Source organism: Lacerta agilis, chromosome 7, assembly GCF_009819535.1.
Source record: "Lacerta agilis isolate rLacAgi1 chromosome 7, rLacAgi1.pri, whole genome shotgun sequence".
NCBI lineage: Eukaryota > Metazoa > Chordata > Lepidosauria > Squamata > Lacertidae > Lacerta > Lacerta agilis.
In genome coordinates, this window is record NC_046318.1 from 50,211,919 (window position 1) to 50,237,029 (window position 25,111).

Genomic DNA, 25,111 nt, shown 5'->3' on the forward strand with positions numbered 1-25,111 from the left:
GTCACACTGCTTCATCTCCAAACAGTGCATGCCTCATAGCTTCCTGGTGAAATCCAGTTGCTTTTCTATACTACAAATGTTTCAGGGTTTTGTTTTTGTCCATATTTTGTTGTGGTATAGCACTAAGGTGCCCCTCCAGACAGCAGTAATGTAGTCCTAATATTGAGAAAGCACCTTAGAACAATTAATAAAGCAGAATTACGTGTGGAACATCTGGTATAAATCCACTGCTAGTGCACAATTATTGCTTCAGTGACATATTACTGAATACACTCACAAAAAAGCACCAGGCTGGAGGGGCCCGTATGTGCAAAGATAGCTTTATACCCCCACCCCCACTTGAACACAAAGTACACCATACTGTATTCCTCCACTGGAAAAAAAGGAGCAGTGTACAGTAATGACAAATCTGTTGGCTTTAAGGAACAGGGGCAAATTACTCCCCTTGCCCTGAGCTCCTGGGCTAGGAGATCAGATAAGCTGAAGTGTATTGCTGAGAGGGTCATCAGTTGGTTACGCAGGCACTTAAGTGGTGCATGCAAGTACACCATGCACTTGTTGCAATCTTTCCTACTGCAACAGGATAATTAGTGCTCGCTAACTATGCCTTTGGGGAAGGGAGTCGGTCATAAAGGGAAATGACACAAAAAAATGTTAGTTCTTGAAATAGGGAAGTACACAGCTTTTAGGAGCCTCATGTCTTTAGAGTCCCTTCCTCCACCATCTTCCACCCAGACAAAAACGTCAGATGCCTTTTTGAGTTGTGAAACTCAATCTACAGTAGCACTATATTAATGGGCTGGTAAAGGACTCCTGTCTGAAATCCTGGAGAACCGTGGCTAGTCACCAGTGGTCTAAGTACCTGGTCCTATGGCTTGACTTGATATAAGGCAGCTTCTTGTCTTCTTATGAAATGCATGATCAACTTGGGTGATAACATAACCCTACAGCACAAGCCTGTTCAGTATCTGATGAGAGAACACTTGTCATGTTGACCTGGCTGTATACTACTTTGTGGCTTAGCACAGGAATTATATCATTTAATTATGCATATAGAAGAGACAGACTCCTGAAACATCTATTTCTGGATCATGGTTGAAATATTTTTCCTTTTCCACTTTCTGTTTCACTAAAAAAAAAAAACCCAACAGATTCCCCTTTTCACAGAATTGTTCAGTCCAATGATCTGTTTAAAAATGAACAGTAACTGACAACCCTTCCTTATCAGTGCAAACTCCAATGTGAAATCATCACACTTACATACAGAGTATTTTTCCATCCTCCACACTTCATTAAGTTGTATTTAATGGCTTCCATCCCCTAAGAAGCTACAAGAGAAGAGGAACAGAAATTCTTGATGTTACACATTCACACTTGTCTCTGAAACTGAGGATTAGGAAGTGGTCATTTTTACAGTTGCGTACATATCAGTGAAAGATTCAGTGGGATTCTTGTGATTTTGACAGGATATCTGAAAGACTGCTTACTCCCATATGGATTGCTTGTAGGCTACATCAATCTTCAGAGACCTGCTTTTTAGCTAAATATATTTGGTTGGTGGGAACATGAGGCAGGGCCTTATTTGCATCAGCCCCTGGTTACTGATTTCATTAGCCCCATCCCTACTGGTTTTTATGTGAGCAATAAAAAACAAAAAGTATTGTAAGCCCAAAAAGTAATATAAATATATTCTCAATATTAAATAAAAATGTTAAGGCTCAGGGTAAGTGACCCTGTACATTGCAAGAAAAAGGGGGATAATTCGACATGGGAATGTCATTGAAAGCATCGTTCTCTCAGACATCTGTAGTCTTGGTTCCGACACACTTGGCTCCCACCCACTGACAAAAGGGCAACACTTTTTAGTGCAACCAACTAAAATTTCACAAATTAGTGTGTGAGCTTTTTAGTTCATATAACTCTTCTTCATATGAAAGGGGAGACAATGATGTAGATGCCTCAAAGTATTCCAGTTGTAAAAGTCTTGAGGGGTGAATGGAGGTGGAAATACATCTTTGAGCTTAATTTGGGGTGGATAATTAATTTTGGTTACTCCATGTGTAGCCTCCTGCTTACAACTTCCAAGTCTTCAGCTTTCTCCCACAGCTGCCTCAGATTTGAAGTATTTCCTCCTTGATTTCATTGGTGGGGCATTCCATTCACTTTATGCTCATTTATGTAAGAAGAAGCAGATTTTGTGAGCATATAAACTCTGTGCTGGAAACTGGTGCACTGTCACCACAGCCAGTCACAAACAAACAACCACACCCTAGGCCAACCCCAACCCCTCTTACCACCAAAGGAACACAAGCAAATAAAGAGAACCCGCTGACCCCACCCCCACTCACCATGCCCTCCACCTCTCTCCCCCTTTTCTTCCTAAGGTAACACACGTCTCAACAAGTGAAACTGATCTGTAGAAAATGTAACTTGAAAAAAGAGACATTGCACATACTTTTGTAAACCAAGAAATCTTTAATAAAAATATGTTGTTGTTTTTTAAAAAAAGAAAATGGTGCACTGTTGCTTACCACCAGGTTTTGCCAACTTGGTTGATTCCAGATCAGCAATGGAACATAATTTCTCAGGCAAACTTTGTACCTGGCAGAAATAAATGTTACACAGCAGAAATAACCCTAGCTGTATCATGTCCTCATTTGAGAATTTGAATAGACTTTGCTGCAAAACAGCCTAGAAAAATTGTCAGCCAGTGCATAGGAAGGTTCCCCCCTGTAATTTGTAGATAAACCAGCATGTCAGAGGAAATAGGAAACACTTATTGTGTTAGAGATAAGGCCATTAATAGTTCAGTTTGTATTTATGTCCAAGATGAGTCAGCATTTTAGCCTTTAAAAAAAAATTAAAGCGAAATCCTTCTGGCAGAAGCCTTTCTTTCTAAAATCATTTCTTTACTTTAAAAACAACATTAAAATATATTGCTTTTCTTTTTCTTGTGAAGGAATGCAATCCTATCTTAGGTAAATATGCACTTATCTACATTCATTCATTCATTCATACATACAGAGAGAGTGAGAGAAAAACTTGGCTCATGGTAAGAATTGTTTAAGCTCAGTCCTTATCCTCCTCTTTAAATCCAGTTGGTCAAAATCAACAATCTGAAGATATGTACGCCCAGTTTCTAGAAGTTGTGTAATACATCTTAGTGTGGGAACGATTTTATGTATTCATTATATCTTGTGCTTCCCTCAAATCTGATATGATGAAGATGACATAGAACATAAGACCAACACAACAAAACACAAAACTGCATAGTATACTGCATAGAGGTTTTTAAACACTGCTGGTTTAGAAATGCTTTTAAACAAAGAAACAAAATGGCAGATAAACTCATTAAACAAATGTAAGATTTGTTGATATCACATCAGTTTAAATGGTCCAGCAAAATGAAAGCATCCCTTGCCTGCCACTACAACATAGTGAACTTGTTTGGGGAGCAGATTCCAGAACCAAGGAACCTCTGTCAGGAAATCCCCGTCCTTTCTAGATAATTGCTGCAGCCCTGATAGAAGAGACATTGGGAGAAAGGCCCTGGAAGATTTTTGCTACATAACCTAGACAACATTGATTTTTGCTTAATTCTTATTTATTCCAACAGGAAAATATGGGATGTATAAAATCCAAACGAAAAGACAATCTGCAGGGAGATGTGAAGACTGAATCAGTACGTAAATCTGAACGAACTATTTATGTGAGGGATCCAACGTCCAATAAACAGCAAAGGCCAGTAAGTAGATTAGTTTCAGGGAAGAATTCCCAAGAGTGAGATCACAGCACGACTGGCATAATTTAAATGTTTATTTAAAACTAGGAGCTGCCTCCCTGCTCGCACCATTCGCCAGCCTCCTGCCATTTTCCCCACAGAGCTTCCCCTTCCCACCCTATGCAAGCTTGCTTTCCACCTTCACAACCTCGTTTCTGAAGCCACTTCCATTCTGCAGCCCCCTATTTTCACCTTCGTGCTCATGTCAATGCCTCTCCCCTTCTTTTAGGCATCTCCTGTTGCGCACAAAGCACCCCCATGGTAACCTCCTATGTCTTCCTCCTCCCACATATTACATCTACATATTGCACCATCTGCCCACTTAGGAAACCACCTTTCTGCAAACCTGCATCCATCTATAACCCCATCACCATGCCTCATATGCCCTTTTTTTGCAACCAACTTTTTTCCTCTCCCCCTTCCTTTTCTCAACTCTCCCTTGTACACAAATCATGCCCCCATCTCCACATTTTCTCCTTTCTATCATATTCTTCAGCCAACTTTGCATACAAACACCATTCTCGCCTACACTCCCCTTTTCCTTGCCTCCTCCTCCCCCCTCTCTTTTAGTAACTGTCCCTTGCACACAAACCACCATTTCCACACTTCATCCTCTCTCCTATTCTACAGCCGCCTTTGTGCACACGTTCCATGATGGTATATGTTACTGCATCTGTAAGATAACTAGAATCTTAAGAACAAGCCTGTCAGTTAGCTTGTTCAGTTATAGATAAAGTTCAGTTCAGTTGATGGATGTTGTAAATATACAGATGTTTGCTTGTTAATAAGATACATATTTTAAATTACTGCAGTTGAATCTGAAACATAAGGCAACACTGGGTACTAGAAGTATTATACATTGTGTACTATGGTGTATTTGAGGGGTCATCACCCTTTCTCTCTCTCAGATGAGGAATGGAAGAGAGAGAGAGATTTGAGTAAAGTGAGAAGGGAGTAACACTGAAAGGAAAAATAGCTGTTTTAAACAATGGCATAGGTGTGAACAAAGCAGAGATGGAGATGCACTGAGGGGTTGTTCTTTAAACAAACAAACAAGTTTTAATAAAGAAAAATAGAGATGGCTGCAGCACAGAAACTAACACCCAAAAGTGCTCTGATACCCTCTCCCCCTTGCTGTATGCCAAAGGGAGCCAGTGTGGTCCCTTCCAGTTGTTTTGGAATTCAACTCCCATCAATCCCAGCCAGCATGATGAATGGATGGGGATGATGGGAGCTGTAATCCAGCAGCATCACTTGAGTGCCATGCTGCCTACTTCTTTTTAAAAAAGAAAGTCGCAAAAATGATTGAACGTGTCTAAAATGCTTCCAAGGCATCACTATTTCAAAGGCGCATTGTGCTTTACGAGCCCAGGGAAGTTGTGTCTATAAAAGAGGCTCTGTGTCTGTTAAGAAGATTTTGTGCACACCCATAATCACATGGAGAAATACTAATACATACAAGCATGAGCGCCTGGTACATTTTTCTGAAATTGCAGCATTTTTTTCCAGTTGCCAGAGGCACAGGACTGTGTGTGACTGGATCTATATGCATCTTGCTTCACAGTTACATCTCTGTGAGCAAGCTGTGCTCCAAGGACATGCTATAGCTGCTTACGTACATCTGACTGTGTAAACTGAATCTGAGTGATGTTACGACCATAGATCCACTGACATTTACAGAGGATTTTTCTTCCTGACAGGCCTGGAGTAATGGTAGGTTTATTGTAGCTGTGAGAGACAGAATAACAACAGGAAAAACCCCAGAAACCCAGAAGACAAAAGTCAGAGATTGGTGTGCATTATAATGAGTGAAATAAGTATTTGATCCCTTTGCAAAAGATGACTTACTACTTGGTGGCAAAACCCTTATTGGCAATTACAGAGGTCAGACGTTTCTTGTAGGTGGCCACCAGGTTTGCACACATCTCAGGAGGTATTTTGTCTCACTCCTCTTTGCAGATCCTCTCTATGTCAGTAAGATTTCGAGGCTGATGTGTAGCTACTCAAACCTTCAGCTCCCTCCACAGATTTTCGATGGGATTAAGGTCTGGAGACTGGCTAGGCCACTCCAGGACCTTAATGTGCTTCTTCTTGAGCCACTCCTTTGTTGCCTTGGCCGTGTGTTTTGGGTCATCGTCATGCTGGAATACCCATCCTCGACTCATTTTCAATGCCCTGGCTGAGGGAAGGTGCTCACTCAAGATTTGGCAATACATGGTCCCTTCCACCGTCCCTTTTATGTGGTGAAGATGTCCTGTCCCCTTAGCAGAAAAACACCCCCAAAGCATAATATGTCCCCTACCATGTTTGACGGTGGGGATGGTGTTCTTGGGGTCGTAGGCAGCATTCCTCCAAACACAGCGAGTTGAGTTGATGCCAAAGAGCTCGATTTTGGTCTCATCTGACCACAACACTTTCACCCAGTTCTCCTCTGGGTCATTCAGATATGCATTGGCAAACTGCAGACGGGCCTGTACATGTGCTGTCTTGAGAAAGGGGGCCTTGCGGGCTCTGTAAGATCTCAGTCCTTCACAGCATATTATGTTACCAACTGCTTTCATGGTGACTATGGTCCCAGCTGCCCTGAGATCATTGACAAGTTCCCCCCATGTAGTTCTGGGCTGCTTCATCACAGTTCTCATGATCATTGCAACTCCACGAGATGAGATCTTGCATGGAGCCCCAAACTGAGGGAGGTTGACAGTTACTTTGTGTTTCTTCCATTAGCAAATTATTGCACCAACTGGTGGTCATGGTTGGTCATGGTGGCTACTTTGGAATCTGCTGGATTGATTGCTTCTGTTGACAGGTGTCTTTTGTACAGGTACTGTAACAAGTTGGGATTACAGGTAAGACCTCTCCTTTACAGCAGGTGCTTCTAATCTCAGCTCGTTACATACAGTGAAGATACCAGGTAGCCTGACATCTGGCTGGTTGATAGGGGATCAAATACTTATTTCACTCATTATAATGCACATCAATCTCTGACTATTGTCTTCTGGGTTTCTGGGGCTTTTCCTGTTGTTGTTGTTGTTGTTGTGTCTCTCTCAGCTACAAGAAACCTACCATTAAAATTATGGACTGGTCATTTCTTCGTCAGAGGGCAAACGGGCAAATTTAGCAGGGGATCAAACACTTTCCGCCCCTCACTGTAAAAGCTGCCAGAGATAACACAGTCATCATTAAAAAATAGTATAGTTAGGTTTTAACCATGTTCTAATTTTATAAGTGTGCATTTATATAAATACGATAGTGTTATAAACCAATTTTGTTAACTCTTCTTGTTGTTGTTTTTCTAGGCAACTGATGATATCCTTCTGCCAGGTCAGAGGTTCATTAACGAAGGTATGTTTCTAAAAGGCTGCTGGTTACTACTACAAGCTGCTGTTTTGATAGACTTGAAAAATGACTAAGAATATCTTGCTTGAATTTCTGTATTAGCAGAGGAAAAGGAACATCAGGACCTTGTGGTAGCCTTGTATCCTTACGATGGCATTCATGAAGATGATCTGTCCTTCAAAAAAGGAGAAAAAATGAAAATTCTGGAGGAGTAAGTATCAAAACAGTCACTGCTCTGTTTGTTGCTCCTAGATCACATTTATGTGTGTGTTACCACCCAATAACTAGCATTATGCTAGTTACTTATACATATGCACACAAGCTTTCTATTTTGAAGTTCCCTGCTTGTCCCAAGCCCCCAAATGCCTGCCTTGATAAAAATGTCAAACTACTTATTGGGATTAGTCCAGGGGTCGGCAAGGTTTATCTTGCCTGGGCTGGATCGGTCCCGCAGAGATCCCTCCGTGGGCTGGATCGCGCCCATGCTTTTTGGCGCCTGCGCAGATGCAATTTTTGGCACAGTGGAAGCGAGCCCTCTTGCTGCACTGTGCCAGTTTAGCACAGCGCACGAGCAGGCAGCTTGGTTAGTCTGACTAGCAGCGGAGAGTTTTGTGGCACCTTATCTTAAGACTTGTGTTAGTTTTTGCTCCAAGAGACTAATATAACTGCCTCTCCAGAAAATACTAATCGAAATGCAGACAAGGTTCAGTATGGGCTGAACCTCCTTGTATTTCTCTGCTCTGAATAATCAGAAATTTATTTTTATAATTGCATGATCTAGAATTCAACTTGCAGCCTTCAGCGATATGGGCAACTTAGAGGAGTTGATTCCAGAAATGTCTGGTGGAAAGCAACATATTTCTCCCTCCGGTGAAGTCTAAGCCTTTTTGAAGATGATCAATACCTCTTTACAAAAGATTCTTTTCTTTTTCTTAGACATGGAGAATGGTGGAGAGCCAAGTCCCTTTTGACCAAGAGAGAAGGCTTTATCCCAAGCAACTATGTCGCAAAAGTTAACACCTTAGAAACAGAAGAGTAGGTTCATATATTTTAAATATTTGATTTTCTACTTTGCACTGTGCACTTGAGAAAGACAAAAAAGGTGTAACTTTCCCCCCATAATACTTTACAGATGGTTCTTTAAAGACATAACCAGGAAAGATGCAGAAAGGCAACTTCTAGCACCTGGGAATGCTCCGGGGTCATTCCTTATCAGAGAGAGTGAAACATTGAAAGGTGAGCTTTCTGTATTTCATTTGAATTAAAAGGAAACTCAGCCTTCTGCCTTGATGAGCTCAAATTTTTCCAGTAAGTTCTCTTTTCTGTTTATGTATCAGTGAATTTACTTATTATCTGTCACCAAAGAATGATGATAGCATTTTCAATTTACATTTAGCTTCCCCGCCCCCCTCATTACTAAAAAAAACACTATTAGCCTGATAAATGTGGCTAATAGCACCAAATTATTATAGAGGAATGGGCAAGCAAAGAGGGAAGATAACTGTAGACCAAGTATTTACCTTAAGCCGTGTTATTCTTAAATATATGAAGAAACTGGGATATCATGCCTGTGTAGCTTATAGCTATGGGAGAAACTCTTGTACAAATATTGATGAGACACTGGGCACTGGTGAAGGGATTATATACTAACATGGATCTATGTGTTTGCACAGGGGGAAATTTAGATTTTATAGCATAGTATAAAAATTACAAAAACGGTCAAAGGGACTTGTTCTGGTCTTATCTAGACCTCTTTTTCACATCAAAACCTTGTTGAATCATTTATGGTGTGCCCAATTCAATAATCATACAGCCACATATATTACAAGGTTAATGTGACCAGTACCTGCAGTATTGCAATATAGAGCAATCTGGCACTGACACAGTGGCTGCATCCAGATGCCATGGTAAACAATTGTTTGTCATAAGCAGTGGTGTATCATGATGGGAATGAGGATATCCACCCCTGGGCTTCCCCTTTCCCCCCTCCTCCAGGACATCCACAAGGAGAAGGTCAGAATATTTCACTTGCAATTTCACTTCAACCAGTTTGGAATCGGGCTTGTTTCAAACAAATCATAGTTATGATTAACCACATTTTGTTGGATTTGGCTAATACAGCGACATGAAAGCAAAACTCTGATTTGATGCGGCTAGTTCTAACTCCCATTTAACCTGTGGTTATGATTATTATTTTTCTTTTTTGTGCACAGGTAGCTACTCTCTGTCCATGAGGGACTATGACAGACAACATGGTGATGTCGTCAAGCACTACAAAATCAGAAGTCTAGACAATGGGGGATATTACATCTCTCCAAGAATTACTTTTCCCTGTATCAGTGACATGATCAAACATTACCAAAGTAAGCCAGTACCTTTATTGGACTATTATCAAAATGCAAGTTGTTATCAAATAATTATAAAAAAGCTACTGCAGTATTTTAGATCACTCAAGTCAAATGCATTCTAACTTACAGTGCAGATTGTGTAAAGGTGGACATTGATGAAAGTTCCACACAACTCTCTCAAGGGTGGGAACTAAAAGTATGTCAGCTTTGATCACAGGATTTTACATAAGCCTGAAACTGAGTTGATTGTAGGAGAAATATCAGCTCAGTGTAAATGGGAACACTTTGCTTGCCGAGTATAAGCAATATTTAAACACTATTATGGACATAGTGATAAGCTGAGAAGTTATCAGCATTGTAATTATTGTGTGCCAACACAGTGGCAATCTTGTGAACATATTTGATGTGGGAAAGTAAAACCACCAGTGACATTTAAAAAGAACATGTAGCTCATGCATAGTAATGCTTTATACAGAAGTTTGCTGAAAAACAACAACAACAACAACCCATGAAGCTGTTTTCATCAGCTGGGAAAACCGTACTTTAAATCAACCTGATTGCAGATCTTAAATACTTCAGGGCATGACTTTTAATATATTGCATCTGGCAAAATAATGATTCTTAGTTTAAAACTATGAGCCTTAACTTCATATGAGTGTATTTTCTTTCTTTCTTTCTTTCTTGAAGTATTTTTTATTAAAGATTTCTTGTTTTACAAAGTATGTGCAATGTCTCTCGCTCATATTTTTTACATGTATCATTTTTACAAATCTGTTTCATTTGTGGAGACATTGGGAAGAAAAAGGGGGAGAGGTGGACAGGGGTGGGAGGATGGGTGAGGGTGGGATCAGGTGATGATGTTTCTATTTTACTTAATATATGTAGGGTTTGATGTCAGCGTTGCTTGTGCAGGTTCTCTTTTGTTCGCTTGTGTTCCTTTGGTGGTGAGAGAAGTTGGGGTTGGCATAGGGTGTGGTTGTTCATTTGTGATTGGCTGTGGTGGTCTTTGTTTTCATGTGTGAGTGGGGTGGGTGGGTGCTTTGGATCAGGTTAGCCATATTGATTTATATGCTGTTGGTAGGCTATTGTCATTGTCTTGTTGGGCTGTGTGTGTGTGTGAGAGAGAGATAAAGGGGAGCCATACCGGGGTGAAGGCGTCTTCTTCTATTTGTCCCCATGTCAGTTTCAGCTTATTGGTTAATTTTTCTAGTAAGGCTGTTTCCCATACTATTTGGTACCATTGATCCATGCTTACTCCTGACAGGTCTCTGTAGTGTCTGGTTATGATGTTTCTGGTTGCTGAAAGTAGGTGGGTTATGAGTTGTTTGTGGTGTAAGTGGGCATTATTATCTTGGAAGATGTTTAGTAAGGCCAATTCTGGGGTGATTTCTAATACTTGCTTGGTTATTTTACATATTTCTCGTATGGTTGTTGTCCAGAATAATTGAATTTTGGGGCACTCCCACCACATGTGGAGGTATGTGCCTGTGGAGGTGCACCCTCTCCAGCATTTTGGTGAGGTTCCTGGGCATATTAGCGCTAATTTTCTTGGCGTTAGGTACCACCTGTAGGTGAGTTTCAGGGTGAGTCATTTTCTTTTCATTGATAGGAGTTTAAAGGGTGGGTTAGACCACATTCTGGTCCATTGGGTGGGGTTGATTTCATATCCTATGTCATCCTCCCATTGTTTTTTGATTGCGTCTAGGAAGTTTGTGGGATTTTGGAGTAGTATTTTGTATATTGCGGATACTATCCCTCTGCTGTGTCCCTTTGTCGTTAGGAGCAGGTTTTCAAAGATTGTCAGGGGTCTAGTTGCTGCTGATTTTACTGCTGGATTGTTTAAGAGGGTATGTAATTGGTGTTGTGCTAACCAGGGCATTTGGGTGTCTTCTAGTTTGTCCTGTATTATATGAGTGTATTTTCTGATGTTAAAACAGGTGACAGCTATATTTAAGAAGTTGCTTTTAATTTCGATCCCACCATTTGTCCTAAGAGTTCTGGGTGGGTTACAACAACACATACCGGCATATAAAGCAAACTCATTAAAACAAAAAGAATGACACTTAATCTATGAATTCCTGGGATCTTGGCATGCTCTATATTCAGAAACCTAAACAATATTTACTTACCCCAGTGACTAAAATAGGTTTTCATAGGACACATATCTGACTAAAATCTATCAACTGTTGATAGTTGTCAGCAATCCATGTAATGATGCAAACTGTAGTGTCTACTGGTGTAGTTAGTTATCATTCTGTTTGTGGCAAAAGGAGGCAAATATGCATTTAAAACTGAGAATTGTGAAGGGTATGCCTCCCACCAGTACCTGTTGCCATATACCAGCCTTCCTCAACGTGGTGCCCTCCAGATGTTTTGGACTGCAACTCAGACCACTAGCCATGATTTCTGTGGTTGATTGGAATTCTAGTCCAAAACATCTGGAGGACACCAGGTTGGGGAAGGCTGCCACATACCAAAGTGGGAGAATATTTTTTCCCAGTAGCATGTATCTGTTCTACTACACCATGTTGTGTCAAGGTCAGAGGGATAAATCTAGTGCAGCAGAACCTATGGCACATGTTGTGTTGTTTACGAGCAACAAAGAAAATAGTTTTGTTCCTGTTGGGTTTTCAAAAAATTATTGCAAGGAGGATTAAATAGAAAAATTTAATCTCTGCATGTATGTTGTCCTTTGTTATGCACTTTGGTGTTGCTTAAGGTACAAATGTAAGGACGTTTGTCTCTTAAACAGAGCAGCCAGATGGATTATGCAGAAAGTTGGAGAAGGCATGCCTCAGTCCCAAACCACAGAAACCGTGGGATAAAGATGCCTGGGAGATTCCACGGGACTCAATCAAATTAGTAAAAAAGCTTGGAGCTGGTCAATTTGGAGAAGTCTGGATGGGTAAGATATTTGTTCATGTGGATAACTCAGATATTTAGCAACATGTGTGACACCACAGTACTGATATGCTAGGTTGTTAACTATGTTCATGTTCAGTGATGTAACATAGGAAATGAACTAGGTTCATTCATTTGTAAAAATGCCCCATTTTGTTTGAACTCCTGGAATGGGGAAGCGCCATATGTTTACATGCACATAAAGGTTTATTCCCCTTCCCCACTCTTGAGGAAATTCTGTGCTGAATTCAACTAAACTGCACGAGTCCCACTAGTGCATCAGGCTTTCCCCCCATGTGCCTCCACAGATTGGCTCTGGGAGGTGTCAGTAGAACCCCAGAACAGCACACAAGGGAAAGGGAAATAATTCCATCATTCCTGACAGAAAGATGTAATCAAGGACCAGACCCTGATGTTAGCTTATTTGTCAGAGGCAAGAGTAATACCACTTAGTGTATATATAGCGTTGCAATCAGCATTGATTTTTCAGTTTTAGCTTTAGCTGGCTGTGTTGGAGCCTGTAAATGCTAGGGAAGGTGATGCACACTGTGCCTTAGTTTGAAGCTCACTTCCAATGTCATTGCAACTTTCATCATCCCTGACTGTTGACCATGCAGACTTGAGTGATGGGAGTTGGAGTCCAACAACATTTGGAGTGCCACAATTTAGCCGTCTCTGGTTTAAAATGTTGTGCATAAAATTATTGTTGTTAAATGTTTTGTGAATCCCACTCTGTGGGACAGAAAAAGTGGGATATCATCAGATAAACTGTGGGTAGGGATAATATCCAAATGGTCGAACATGCTTTCGATTTTGCTGTAAACCAAAACATGAAATGACCATTTGAAGAAGGCTTGCAAATAATTGTTTGTATGAACAAAGGCATCTGCTGTTGCTTTTTCTCCAGGCTCCTGTCCACCATAGTGATGGGAGTGCTCAATGGACAGAAGCTGGAAGCAAAAAAGTAGCCTTTTCACCTGTTGTTCCCTAGGCACGTATCCGATGTTGTGGGGACAGATAGAGTTGCACCAAGGAGTGCAGGGATAGTAACCGCATCCCTAGCTTGATTCCTATTTGACAGCATGAAGCTGGGGTCCATGTTGTACTTGGTGGATACTGTTGGGACAGGGGCAAAATCTGTTCCCTGGCACAAGGAGTCTTGGCGCCCACTGGCATTTCACTTGAGCTGCACTGCCTGTGCTTCCCTAAGTAATGCACCTTGATATGCTTTAGTGGCACCATACTTGTCCAACCTAACCATCCCAAAATTTAGGCGGGCCTTTACACTGGCCAGGCTAAATATGTTACCCTCAGCTGTTCTTGAAGGTAGATACCAAAAAATTCCAATCGAGATCCGGCTATGCCCCTGTGGATCCGGCTATGTAGAGACTGTGTCGCACGTACTCTTGTCCTGCCCCCTATATAAAGACCTGAGGGATGAGACCATCACGCCGCTCCTATCTGCCATCCCGGGCCGCTCTTGTGAAGCCAAATTGTTTTCACTTCTAGCCGACCAGAACAGCTCGATAACAGAGAAGGTTGCCAAATTTATCGAGAGAGCAATGAGATTGAGAGCTGCTATCTGAACGACAACAGTGTAGACATCTGGATTCCCAGCATAGGATTTTATTATTATCATTATTATTATCATTTTACTATTTATGTTAAGGTCCAAGGAGCTATTATCCTGAGTTTTAATAGGTTATAAGGTTTTATTGGTAGCCATATTTGTTGTATTTTTGTTGGTGTTTGTCTTTTAGATGCTATGGCCAGTCGGCTACGCAAATAAAGTTTGAATTTGATGTGGTCATTTGATGTGATATGCTTTAGTGATCCCGTCTCCACGAGTTCCTTCCTTCTCTGCCCACCATATTGGTTGGCCACTTTGCTAGTGTATTAGAAAACGTTCCTTCATTTTCTGGGGATGACATCATCAGGGCATTTGCTGTTTAATGAGCCCATATGTAAACAGTTTGCCTACTGAGCTAATATGCAGGGATTATTGAAGCACTGTCAGCTGCAGAAGAAAGAACTAATTTCAGGAAGTTATGTTCCTGCCTATGTGCTCACAAAGGGTAGAGGGGGAGTGTTTCTGGTTCAAGATGTTTCCTCTTGTTTATGTGAGCCTCTTTGACGTCTAAATTTGGCTTGGTTCTCTGTGGGTTACTTTTACGTTATGGGTAAAATTACTGCACTGTGAAGCCTGACTACATTCTTCCTTTCCCTGCTACAAGTATGAAAAGCTGATTTGCATGATGGCAGACCTTTTTTTGCATGCTTTGGTAGAGATCCAGTTGCCTTTCTCCCTGGAGGGCCCAAGAGTTCCATCAGCTCCCAAGGATTGCGTTTACTTAGCACTGCTTGTTTCAGAATGATTTCAGGATGGCAAATGAATTAAAAGAAATATAATTGTAAAAAACTAGGCTGTGCTCACATTACATTACATTGCAGTGAAGTTACTGTTTTCCTCACAGTGGATTTCCCAGCTCTTTCCCCTTAGCTGTTCACATTGGGATAGCTTCATTAGCATTCTGTTTATTTCTGCTTGTGTATGCACCCGGGGGGGGGCACTGATGGGGTGGGATGTCTTTACCCTATTTAAAGGTGTTCACACCTTGGCTGGAGATGAACTAGAAACGGCTTAACAACTCCAGTGATGTGAGCTGGTTTGAAAAACAACACATTGGACAGTAGTATTTTATGACAAAATACTGGATGCATATGCATTTTGGATCACATTGTGTGAACATGGATTAAAAATTCAGCTCTGGAAGCACAGTGAGTGCACAGAAAATGGGAATGTGATAAGAGAAGGTTTATGTTTGTTTGTTTTCTTTTTGTTTTGTTTTGTTTTAGGAAAACGTTTTAGAATAGTGGTTGTGTTTGTTCATAGTACTAAACCAGCAGTGTTGTGGGGCACTTTATTATGCTTCATTTTATTTATATCCTGAGTTTCAGGATGCAAATATTTTCATGGTGGCTTATAACTCTATTGTGTTACAAGCTTCCATGGGCAAGAGCCTACTTCAGCAGACACAGGAAATGACAGGGATGGAACTGTTTACAAGAAGAGATTAACAATGAAATTGGAGAGGTGATTTCAGTTGATCAACTGGAATCAACACCCCACCCCACCCCACCCCGGTCTGTGTCTTCCATCCTTTTAACAGCACAGGTAATATTTCAGATCCAAATTCTATCATCCACAGTATAATAGTTCATAGACCTACACTTTTCCCAGTGTTATATACACCATTAGCTTGGCATAGTTCTTGCTGTCTACCTTCAGTCCCTAATATGGCAAGATTTGTTTCTGGTCACCTGTTGCCATAATTCTAGACCAGTGTTTCCCAAGCTTGGGTCTCTAGTAGCTGTTTTTGGACTACAATTCTCATCATCCCTGACCACTGGTCTTGCTTAGCTAGGGATGATGGGAGTTGTAGTCCAAAAACAGCTGGAGACCCAAGTTTGGGAAGCACTGTTTTAGACCAACCAGTTGTGCAATGTGGGTCTATTCACCATCTCTCATAGTGTGCCTGAAGCAGCAGGGGATTGAAAGGTCCTCAAAGAGCAAAGAGTTCTACAAGGGTCAAGTAAGCTAAGTAATATGCTCTAGAGAAAGGTACTGTCTTAATCTGTCTGATCAGCCAGATAATTATAGTTTTGTCATGTGTCCTCTGCATCTTACCATGTGGACAGAGAACTTTTATCCCGCTCTTTGGCTTAAAAAGTTCCCAGAGCAGCTTACAGGATCGGTCATAGGCCAGTTTATGCTTTGGGGCTTACAGTCTGAAAGACATTATTTATACACAATAAGAAAGGGATGTGGAGAGAAAGGGGGGGGGGAAATAAGCTCATGCACCAGTTCCTAAAGTTACAGTTTTAGAATGACCAGCTGAGAAGGAAGCCCGATGGAATGGCTGCTGCCAGGTGACAGTTGAAGCAGCTGGTCTCTCTGCAGGGGCAATGGCATGAAAATGCCCAGGAGAATAAAAACGTCTTTGGTGCACAGATGACATCAGATTAAGTGATAGGCAAGACTCCCTTGGGAAAGAATCCTACTTGAAAAGGAGATACATGTTTTCGCAGGTACATGGTGGGCACTCATTGGGGAAACAGCCAACTGAGGCCTCCTGACACATGCCAATCCATATTATGTCCACTATGAAAACATTGGGATTTGAAGTCCTCTTCTTTGTAGCAGCTTATTCTTCTGAAGTGTCAATCATCACAGAATATTAAGCTTGCAGGAAGTTGGCAACCATCTAGTTTATATTGGTTAACGACTGTGAAAATATTTCTCCCACTTCTGCCATGGTCTGCATTCTTCATTGACAGGATTAATCTCAAAGTTTAATTCCTGCCATCAAAATGTATTTGTGTATTTATTTAGTTTTTTACAAAATATTATTGAAGTAAATGTGCGGTGGGGAAAATGGAAAATGAGGTCATGTGCTCAGTGGCTGGTGGGACTTGTAGTCCAAAACATCTGGAAGGCACCAGGTTGGCAAAGACTGAAGTACAGTTTTCTAGGCCAATACTTTGGATCCAGAACGGCTTGTGAGTCGAATATTTTGGCTCCCGAACGTCGCAAACCTGTAAGTGAGTGTTCCGGTTTGCGAATGTTCTTTGGAAGCTGAATGTCCGATGCGGCTTCTGCTTTAGTGCAGGAAGCTCCTGCAGTCAATCGGAAGCCATGCCTTGATTATCGAACGTTTTTTGGAAGTTGAATAGACTTCCAGAACGGATTCTGTTTGAAAACTAAGGTGCGACTGTAGTAGCATTTGTTGGTGCCTGCTTGTAAATACATCATTTATAAATTTATTGTTAAAAGATCTCTCATGGCAAGACATTTGACCACCACATTCAGTGCTCTGGATGTCTCTTCTTCTATAACTATCCCTTTTGTTCTAGGTTACTACAATAACAATACCAAAGTAGCAGTGAAAACTCTGAAGCCAGGCACCATGTCTGCGCAGGCATTCATGGAAGAAGCCAACCTTATGAAATCACTTCAGCATGACAAGCTGGTCAGACTCTACGCTGTAGTTACCAAAGAAGAACCAATTTATATCATAACTGAATTCATGGCAAAAGGTAGGTATTACTGAATTCATTAACCAGAAGTACCCTTTGCATGTAGGTAATGGTGTATGGTACAATTGCAACAGGCACTTGTAACTGACAATTTGATAGCCATTTGTTATGGGACTGTAGTAACTCGAGTATTGGTTAACAGTGTCTCTTACCCTGGACAAAAAATATTACACATTAAATTAAGTATCATAAGAGAAATACACATAGAAACAAATAGGTCAAAGTTTCATCTGTTCTGCAAATAGCTCTCCAGAGGTGGTTGGATTCCAACTCCAAGCATTTCCATCTAGCATGGCCAGGAATGATGAGAGTTGTCATCCAGAAACATCCTTTCTTTGCACTAGAGCTCTAAGTGTCCACGGTCTGCTGAATTGCCTTCTGCCATCATTATGAGGAATTGGCAGGGTGAATCTGTTCTATGGAATATAATTAGAAAATCATGCAGCAGGTTACATTTGAACTTTGCAGTGTGTAGGAGATGAAAGCTTGAAGGTGGTTCATGCCAAATTTTGTAAACCCTCAAAGTGGTTTACAAAAGAGAAAACAAGAAAAAAATGCATACTTTAAAATGCTAAAACCAATTAAAATTAGCTTAACCTTCTAATCACCTGGGTAGGCTTGTCTAGACAAGGATGTTTTTAAGCAGGCACTGAAAAGAATATAGTGAAGGTACCTGCTTGATGTCAACAGGCAAGGAATTCCAAAGTGTAGGACCTGCCACACTAAATGATTGAGTTCTTACAAATACAGAACTGGTATGTGGCACCTATAGCAGTACCAATTCCGCCAATTGAAGCAACTGAGTGGGCACATGCGGGGTAAATATTTGAATGGCTGGCATATTGACAGGTGCTGCAGATTTTCCCCATCTCTCTCGATTTTGTTGTGCTGAAGCATAGGAGAATATTTCTCTGTTCTGCATCTTGTGTTAAGTCAAAGGAAACATTAGTATGTACTGTTACTTTGGTAGAAGTGGAAGTGTCTGTAGTTTTTATTGAAAATGCAGTTCCCCAACCATTTCAGCCTACGGAGAAAATTTGAAAATTCATACATGTGCTGAGTATAAGCCACTGCTGCCTAGTCATCACTTGAGAAGGAATTCAGGCCTCTATATAGCCTTTTGTTGGAATGATGCCAGGGGAAGCAGATAAGGGGCTGCTCCTCCGCTGAGTGGAAAGAGCTAGAAAAGGTGTTGAAGAAAATTAGGAAGAGAGAGTAAAAGGTCATTTAAAAATAACAACAAATTAAAGTGAATGAGGGATGAGAAAAAGTGGCAGTTTATGAGAAGTGGATAGGTTAGGTATGGAAGAGGGGAGAGGAGAAATTACAATGAGTAAAAACAGTTCTGAGAAGCTTGGTGCGGGGAGATGAAAATATAAAATAGGAAGCCTTCTCTGCTTAGAGTCTTTGGATCAACATTTTCTTCCTAAAGTGGAAAGCTGAGTCAGAATGCCTCCATACCTAATGTCTGTATTTAACTCAAGGAAAGCTGAACTGTGGAACTGCTTGCTAGAAAGAAAACAGTGTGGCAAAGACTAAAAGCAATTTCCATAAATCAAAAGAAAACAATGTCAGTGTCCGCTGCTCATGCTGGACACTGCTTTGATAAGTCACCATTTTGTGACTGGAGGGTCTCAATAATTTTCAGCCATCTCAAGAGGGCCCTTTGAGTATAAAGTTTGGGAACGCCTAGATTAAGCAGCTAAATACATTATAGTCTAGCATATTCTTCTCACTTTTAAGTTAGACTCCCTGAACCCACACTCTTTCAGTTTAGCAATGGATATACAGTAGAGGGGTGGATAATGTGCCAAGCAAATAATTTAGTAGTCACAACTTTCCCAACACTTAATACACACCTAATAATTTCTGCCTCATGCAACAAACTGCACTGTGTTCCCTCAGCACAGCAACTTGTAGTGAACAGCCAGGCACAAAATTCTACAGGCACCACTTTTTCAGACACTTGCTGCACATGCATCTGATGAATTTTTCCTGGACACCCCCCCCCCACACACACACACCATGCACATTAAGCCCTATGGCAAACTGAAGGACCAATATATTTCTGTAACCTTTGAAAAGTTACTGTGTTTTGTGAGTTCCTAGCAGGATATGGCAAGTCCTCAGCTGTTTGCAGTGGTAGAGTTCTCATGGCCTGCTTGTTTGGCTGCTTCATTTAAAATAATAATAATGGGTGCAAAGTGAGTGCAGATTTGTCATGTGCTACTGAGATCTCTTCCACTGCACATAAGCCTGATGTATACACACTATGAATCTCTTGCCAGCTTCTTAAAGCAGCTCTTAAACTAATCTCATAAAATCAATCACCCTTGGCATGGTTTTGCAGAGCAGAAAGCTGAAATGTATTAGTGTCGTTAAAAGGTAAGTTCCCCCTAACATTTAAATAGAGATGAATGCTTTTAAAAATCTCACTCAAAAGATCCCCAGAAATATTTTTATGCCATTCACTCACATCTGAGTTTGACTTGTTTTTACCACCTTGTCTTGCCCTTCCTCTGTCACACAGGGAGTTTGCTGGATTTCCTGAAGAGTCAAGATGGTGGGAAATTACTACTTCCAAAACTCATTGACTTCTCAGCTCAGGTAAATAATTTATTTATTTATTTATTTTAATAAATAATAATTTTTTATAAAAAATATAAATGAGCATTTATGGACCTGTTGCTGTGAGCATTTCTGGCTGCTTTATATAAAGTTGGTGTCACAACAGAGACCTGTGCTTTCCCTGTGCTTCCTGTAGCAGTAAAACAAAGCTTGGGGGAAAACCTAGGAGCTATTCCATGCAGCTGCCACCTTCGTGCCCCCTCTCTGAAGCTCAGTGTGTTCCAGCTGAAGACGTTTGATACTGGGCTGGCTTGGCACTGGCTATGCTTCATTTTCACTGTTGTCTGGAAGACAGGTTTACTGAGACAGGTTTTGGATGCTGAAAGTTTGGTTTAAAGTGGATTTCTCTTGCAGATGTGGCAACAGAAAATTGCGCTCTGAATTGCTTGGGCCCCAGGCACATTGTGTTATCCCTTACCATTTGTGGCTTAGTCAAGTCACATCTGGGTTCGTTTTGAGGAGGAAGTGGCAGGTCAGCTATAGGTGGAATAATAGAATGATGTGCCTGGATTGAAGTATATAAATAATAGCTACCCCAGTGCACAGCATGGGAGGATGTAACTGGCCTCATCTTGACCCTAGGTGTGTAAAGGTAGCCCTAGCTGCAGTTTATGTACAATGCTACCTTTACTGTGTAAACTTTGCTTAGTTACGAAAGTGTAATTAATTGTACTCGGAGGGCTGCTGCCTGTTTTTCTCTCCAAATGTTGCCTGAGTTGCTGTGATGTCACGGAATATTCACAAATATTCTAATTAGCGGGGGGAATTGGCAAGAGAAGAAAGAGATTATTCTTGTGCTGCCTGGAAGAAGGCTGTCACTGTGTTTAGTAAAATAAATTGCTGCTTGCTACTGCCAAGGAGATTACAATGAATGTTGCCCAGGCCAAGGTGTAGCACTGGCTTAGAATGGTGGCAGGGTCGTCTAAGGAGTTGATGTATATTATAACCTCTGATGAGGACTGCTCCTAACCAGGAAGAAATGGGAGTGAATGAGATTTCCAGCGACGGATACTACTTCCTGTCCATGATGTTGTTGTTGTTTTGTTGTTTAGTCGTGTCCGACTCTTCGTGACCCCATGGACCAGAGCACGCCAGGCACTCCTGTCTTCCACTGCCTCCCGCAGTTTGGTCAGACTCATGTTGGTAGCTTCGAGAATACTGTCCAACCATCTTGTCCTCTGTCGTCCCCTTCTCCTTGTGCCCTCCATCTTTCCCAACATCAGGGTCTTTTCCAGGGAGTCTTCTCTTCTCATGAGGTGGCCAAAGTATTGGAGCCTCAGCTTCAGGATCTGTCCTTCCAGTGAGCACTCAGGCCTGATTTCCTTAAGAATGGATAGGTTTGATCTTCTTGCAGTCCATGGGACTCTCAAGAGTCTCCTCCAGCACCATAATTCAAAAGCATCAATTCTCAGCCTTCTTTGTGGTCCAGCTCTCACTTCCATACATTACTACTGGAAAAAACCACAGCTTTAACTATACGGACCTTTGTTGGCAAGGTGATGTCTCTGCTTTTTATGATGCTGTCTAGGTTTGTCATTGCTTTTCTCCCAAGAAGCAGGCGTCTTCTAATTTCGTGACTGCTGTCACCGTCTGAAAGTAAAATCTCTCACTGCCTCCATTTCTTCCCCTTCTATTTGCCAGGAGGTGATGGGACCAGTGATGGGTAGCCCCAAAGAGTGTGCAGCAAATTCAGAAGTATTGCTCCTTATTCAGAAGTGACATGTTGCGAGGGGTGGGCATCCATTGGCTCAATACATCCTGGACCGTCTTGCGGGTGTTTGGAGCTGTGTGAAACTGTAACAGGCTCCAAAATTCCACAAACCTTGGAAGATACATCACAGAGCAGGAACCCATGCAGAATGGTGTCCTTAGTCCCTTCTGTCAGTTTAGAGAGTGCTTCCAAGTAACTTGCACCCTTATTTCCCCCAAAGCAGTAAAAGGAGCTACAAAAGTCCCTGTAGAAACGGACCCCATTACTATGGAGTGGCTTCATCTGCACCATGCAATTAAAGCACTATTATACCACTTTAAACAGTCATGGCTTCCACCACAAAATCCTGAAGACTTTAGTTTAACGGATCTGAGGATTGTTAGGAACCCCCTATTCCCTTTACAGACCTACAGTTCTCAGAAAGAGGAATTGATCGTTTAAGCACTCTGGGAGTTGTAGCACCATGAAAGGAATAGGGGTCTCCTAACAACTCCCAGCATCCTTAACAAACTACCGTTTGTCCAAAGTAGTAGTATGTTGCTTTAAATGGCTGGTGTGGATGTGGCCAGAGACAGATGCAGGGAAAGCAAGTCAGATGAGAGTCAGAGCAAGCACATTGCATTCTGGTGAAGGTTGCACAATAGCTTGCTCTTGGTTTCGTCTTCCTTATTTTTGCAAATGGCTTTCATTCCCTTTAGAACAAATAGCAGCTGGTTGGAATATACTATGCTCTATTCATTGCTCATCTTCAAAACAATGGCAATGAGAAGGAAAAGTGTAAGTGGAAAAGGGCCCACAATGCTTGGTTAGATTTTAAACAAAAACATTTAAATCCTGTTTAAATCAATATTTACCAGAGGGCACAACACTACAGAGCAACATGTCCTGTACCAAATATCCTTTGAACATGACCTTAATTTCCTGTTGCAAAAGTTGGCCTCAGTCTGGCTGAAAATGGTTGCAATAGTAACAGACGCCTCATATCAACATCTTTATCTAGTGTCACATGCCATACTAGCAACGATTAATATCCATCTTCAGACTGTGTTACAGTTGCTTTCTTTTTCATGGTGATTTCTTTACTAACACTTGTATATTACACATTTCTGTTTTAAAACACACAAATGGCTTCACAATAACACAGTTTTGAAACAGTGTAATATAGAACTTGAGAGTTTTAGCTTCAAACTTGACCCAGACATGGTTTAAAATGGTGTTTTTCCTCATAGAAATTTTCATTTCATGGAATAGATGAAGACTGTGATTAAATATTGAGCATGCCTGGTAGTTTTATTTTTATTTTTTTTAGCTCTGATTACTAAATATAAGAAAAATAAAGATGCTATATTAGATCACTCTATAGGGCACCAGGAGCATTTCCAACAGAACTATTTTTATTTTCTCTGATGCAAGTTTCCATATGCAGTTACCCTAATCTTACAGCACTGAACATCATTGGTTCAGGAGTAGTGATAGAACCATTCGTTAGGATTGCAAGTTGTGTTTAGAAGTTCATTCTTTGAGAACATCTGGAATGCATTGCTAGCCATTAAACGTCTGGGGGGTCATATCTGGCATGGAAGGAGAACTTTCATAATTTTTTTCCTGCACTAAATTGTAAACTGTGTACCTGAACTTCTTGGACATGTGGAGTAGATAAAAGTATGTGACCATGAGTCAATATTGTAACATTGGAAAGGAGACCAGAACTTAGAGGTAGTGGGCATGCTTTAGGTGCCAATACTTGGTATAAGGCAGTTTTATGTGTTCACATCTCCCTTCCAATGTATGTGCAAAAAAAGGCCTTCATACTCTCCCAATATGCCAGCCTTTACTGAATCAAATAGTTTGGACTACAACTCCCATCAGCCCCAGGCAAAATAAATGGCTTGTCTCTCTGGCCACTGGTGCTTGCCTGTGGAGCTGGCATCAGCATCTGGCACCCTTAAGCAACTGTTTGGAACCTGGCACCTGAACTGAGCTCACCGATGATGCCTGCTTCAACCCCCCTCCCTTCACTTTTTTTTGGGGGGGGGGGGGCATATCTGGCCTGCTACTCTGAGCTGTGCCAGATGGCCGCGTCTAACTGTCATTTTAATTTCCACAGTGCTTTTGATGTCACAACACTCTGGGGGCATTGTGGGAAATTAAAATGGTGGCTAATCCAGCCATCTGACTGTGTTTATAGCACTGCCACCAGCAAAAGGAGGGGACTTACCCAAGACTGCTTTGCTCAGGGACCCCACACAACCTTGGAATTGGCCCCGTTTGCCTGAAACCAATCCAGCCACTCAAGCAAACTCTTCCATTGTGAAGGAGCAAGTCTGCTGCACAGTTAAAATGTGATTTTGTGGCCAGGGGTGGGCGGCTTCCTAAAATGGACTGGAGCAGGTGCTGATGACACACCTTCTCTAATCCCTCCTCACGGGTAGCAGACCACATGCTTCCCTTGAATTTAAGTTCCAAATTTATCTGCTGAGGGTTTGCACCTGTGTGCTGCACTCTGTTGCCAATGTTAAAGAGTCATGCTCTAACTGGGATTTTGGTTGGTGGGAAGGGAAGGGACCTAGAGAGGCCTTTTAAAATAACAAGAAGTCTTTGGGCATACCTTGGAAGTTCCCACTCCTGCTTCCTCTTCTCTAGGCCCACCCAAGGACTGAAATTTGGTGCTGCAGTTAGCTCATATACTTGTTCATCTTTTTTTCTCTCCAGGATACGAGACAGTAATTGTTTCATTGCCGGCGGGGGGGGGGGCGTGGCTTGTATCTGCAAGGTACAAATCCTGTGCACAAGGGCCAATCTATGCTTGGTGTCAGGAAGCATGATCCTTCCTTTTTCTCCTCCTGGCATTGTTTGTACCAACTTTATTGAGGTTTTCAATGCTGTTCCAATCTGTAATGGGTTTGTTTGTCCAATCCAGCCTTTTGTGCCCCCATTTCATCTCGGGTTTTGTTGTTGTTGTTTGTTGTTTAAGTGACCTGTTGTAGGCTTCTTGTCTTTATAAATCCCTTCAGTCAACAGGCTTCTTATCACACTTTGACAGATATCTTAGCTTTAGCCTTGTTCAACAACAGATCCTGGGGACTGGAAATATTTCCCACTAAGGGAGTAGCCACATCCTCTGGTTACAAGAAGCCCTACTTTCTGAGCCTGCCGCACCAGAGAGAAACTGCTGGTCCTCTTCAAGGGCTTAGTTTTGTGCAATATTTCTCTTCACAAAAACTGTGTTCAGCACTTGTGACAGTGTGGTGGGAAGTACCACCATGGGTATTTTTCCATTGCCTGACCCACAAAAAGAGGAACAAA

The 25,111-nt window shown here is 41.5% G+C and overlaps 2 protein-coding genes across 5 annotated transcripts in view; one reads left to right on the plus strand and one right to left on the minus strand.

The window, feature by feature from the left end:
- The window catches only part of LYN (LYN proto-oncogene, Src family tyrosine kinase), a 43,072-nt gene that overhangs the window by 12,812 nt on the left and 5,149 nt on the right, over positions 1–25,111 (plus strand). For 2 of the 4 annotated variants that reach the window (XM_033155245.1, XM_033155246.1), the window contains exons 2-10: positions 3,617–3,682; positions 7,081–7,126; positions 7,223–7,331; positions 8,057–8,155; positions 8,253–8,356; positions 9,334–9,483; positions 12,221–12,373; positions 17,284–17,466; positions 19,997–20,073. In XM_033155245.1, the coding sequence (XP_033011136.1) occupies positions 3,623–3,682; positions 7,081–7,126; positions 7,223–7,331; positions 8,057–8,155; positions 8,253–8,356; positions 9,334–9,483; positions 12,221–12,373; positions 17,284–17,466; positions 19,997–20,073 (981 nt within the window). In that variant the 5' untranslated portion in view covers positions 3,617–3,622. Of the gene's footprint in view, positions 1–3,616; positions 3,746–7,080; positions 7,127–7,222; positions 7,332–8,056; positions 8,156–8,252; positions 8,357–9,333; positions 9,484–12,220; positions 12,374–17,283; positions 17,467–19,996; positions 20,074–25,111 lie in introns of all 4 variants that reach the window. The other 2 variants (XM_033155243.1, XM_033155244.1) reach the window with 1 other exon arrangement.
- The window catches only part of LOC117049999 (kinesin-like protein KIF20A), a 36,447-nt gene continuing 29,778 nt past the window's right edge, over positions 18,443–25,111 (minus strand). The window contains exon 20 of the mRNA XM_033155242.1: positions 18,443–18,490. Within this exon, the coding sequence (XP_033011133.1) occupies positions 18,458–18,490 (33 nt within the window). The 3' untranslated portion in view covers positions 18,443–18,457. The remainder of the gene's footprint in view (positions 18,491–25,111) is intronic.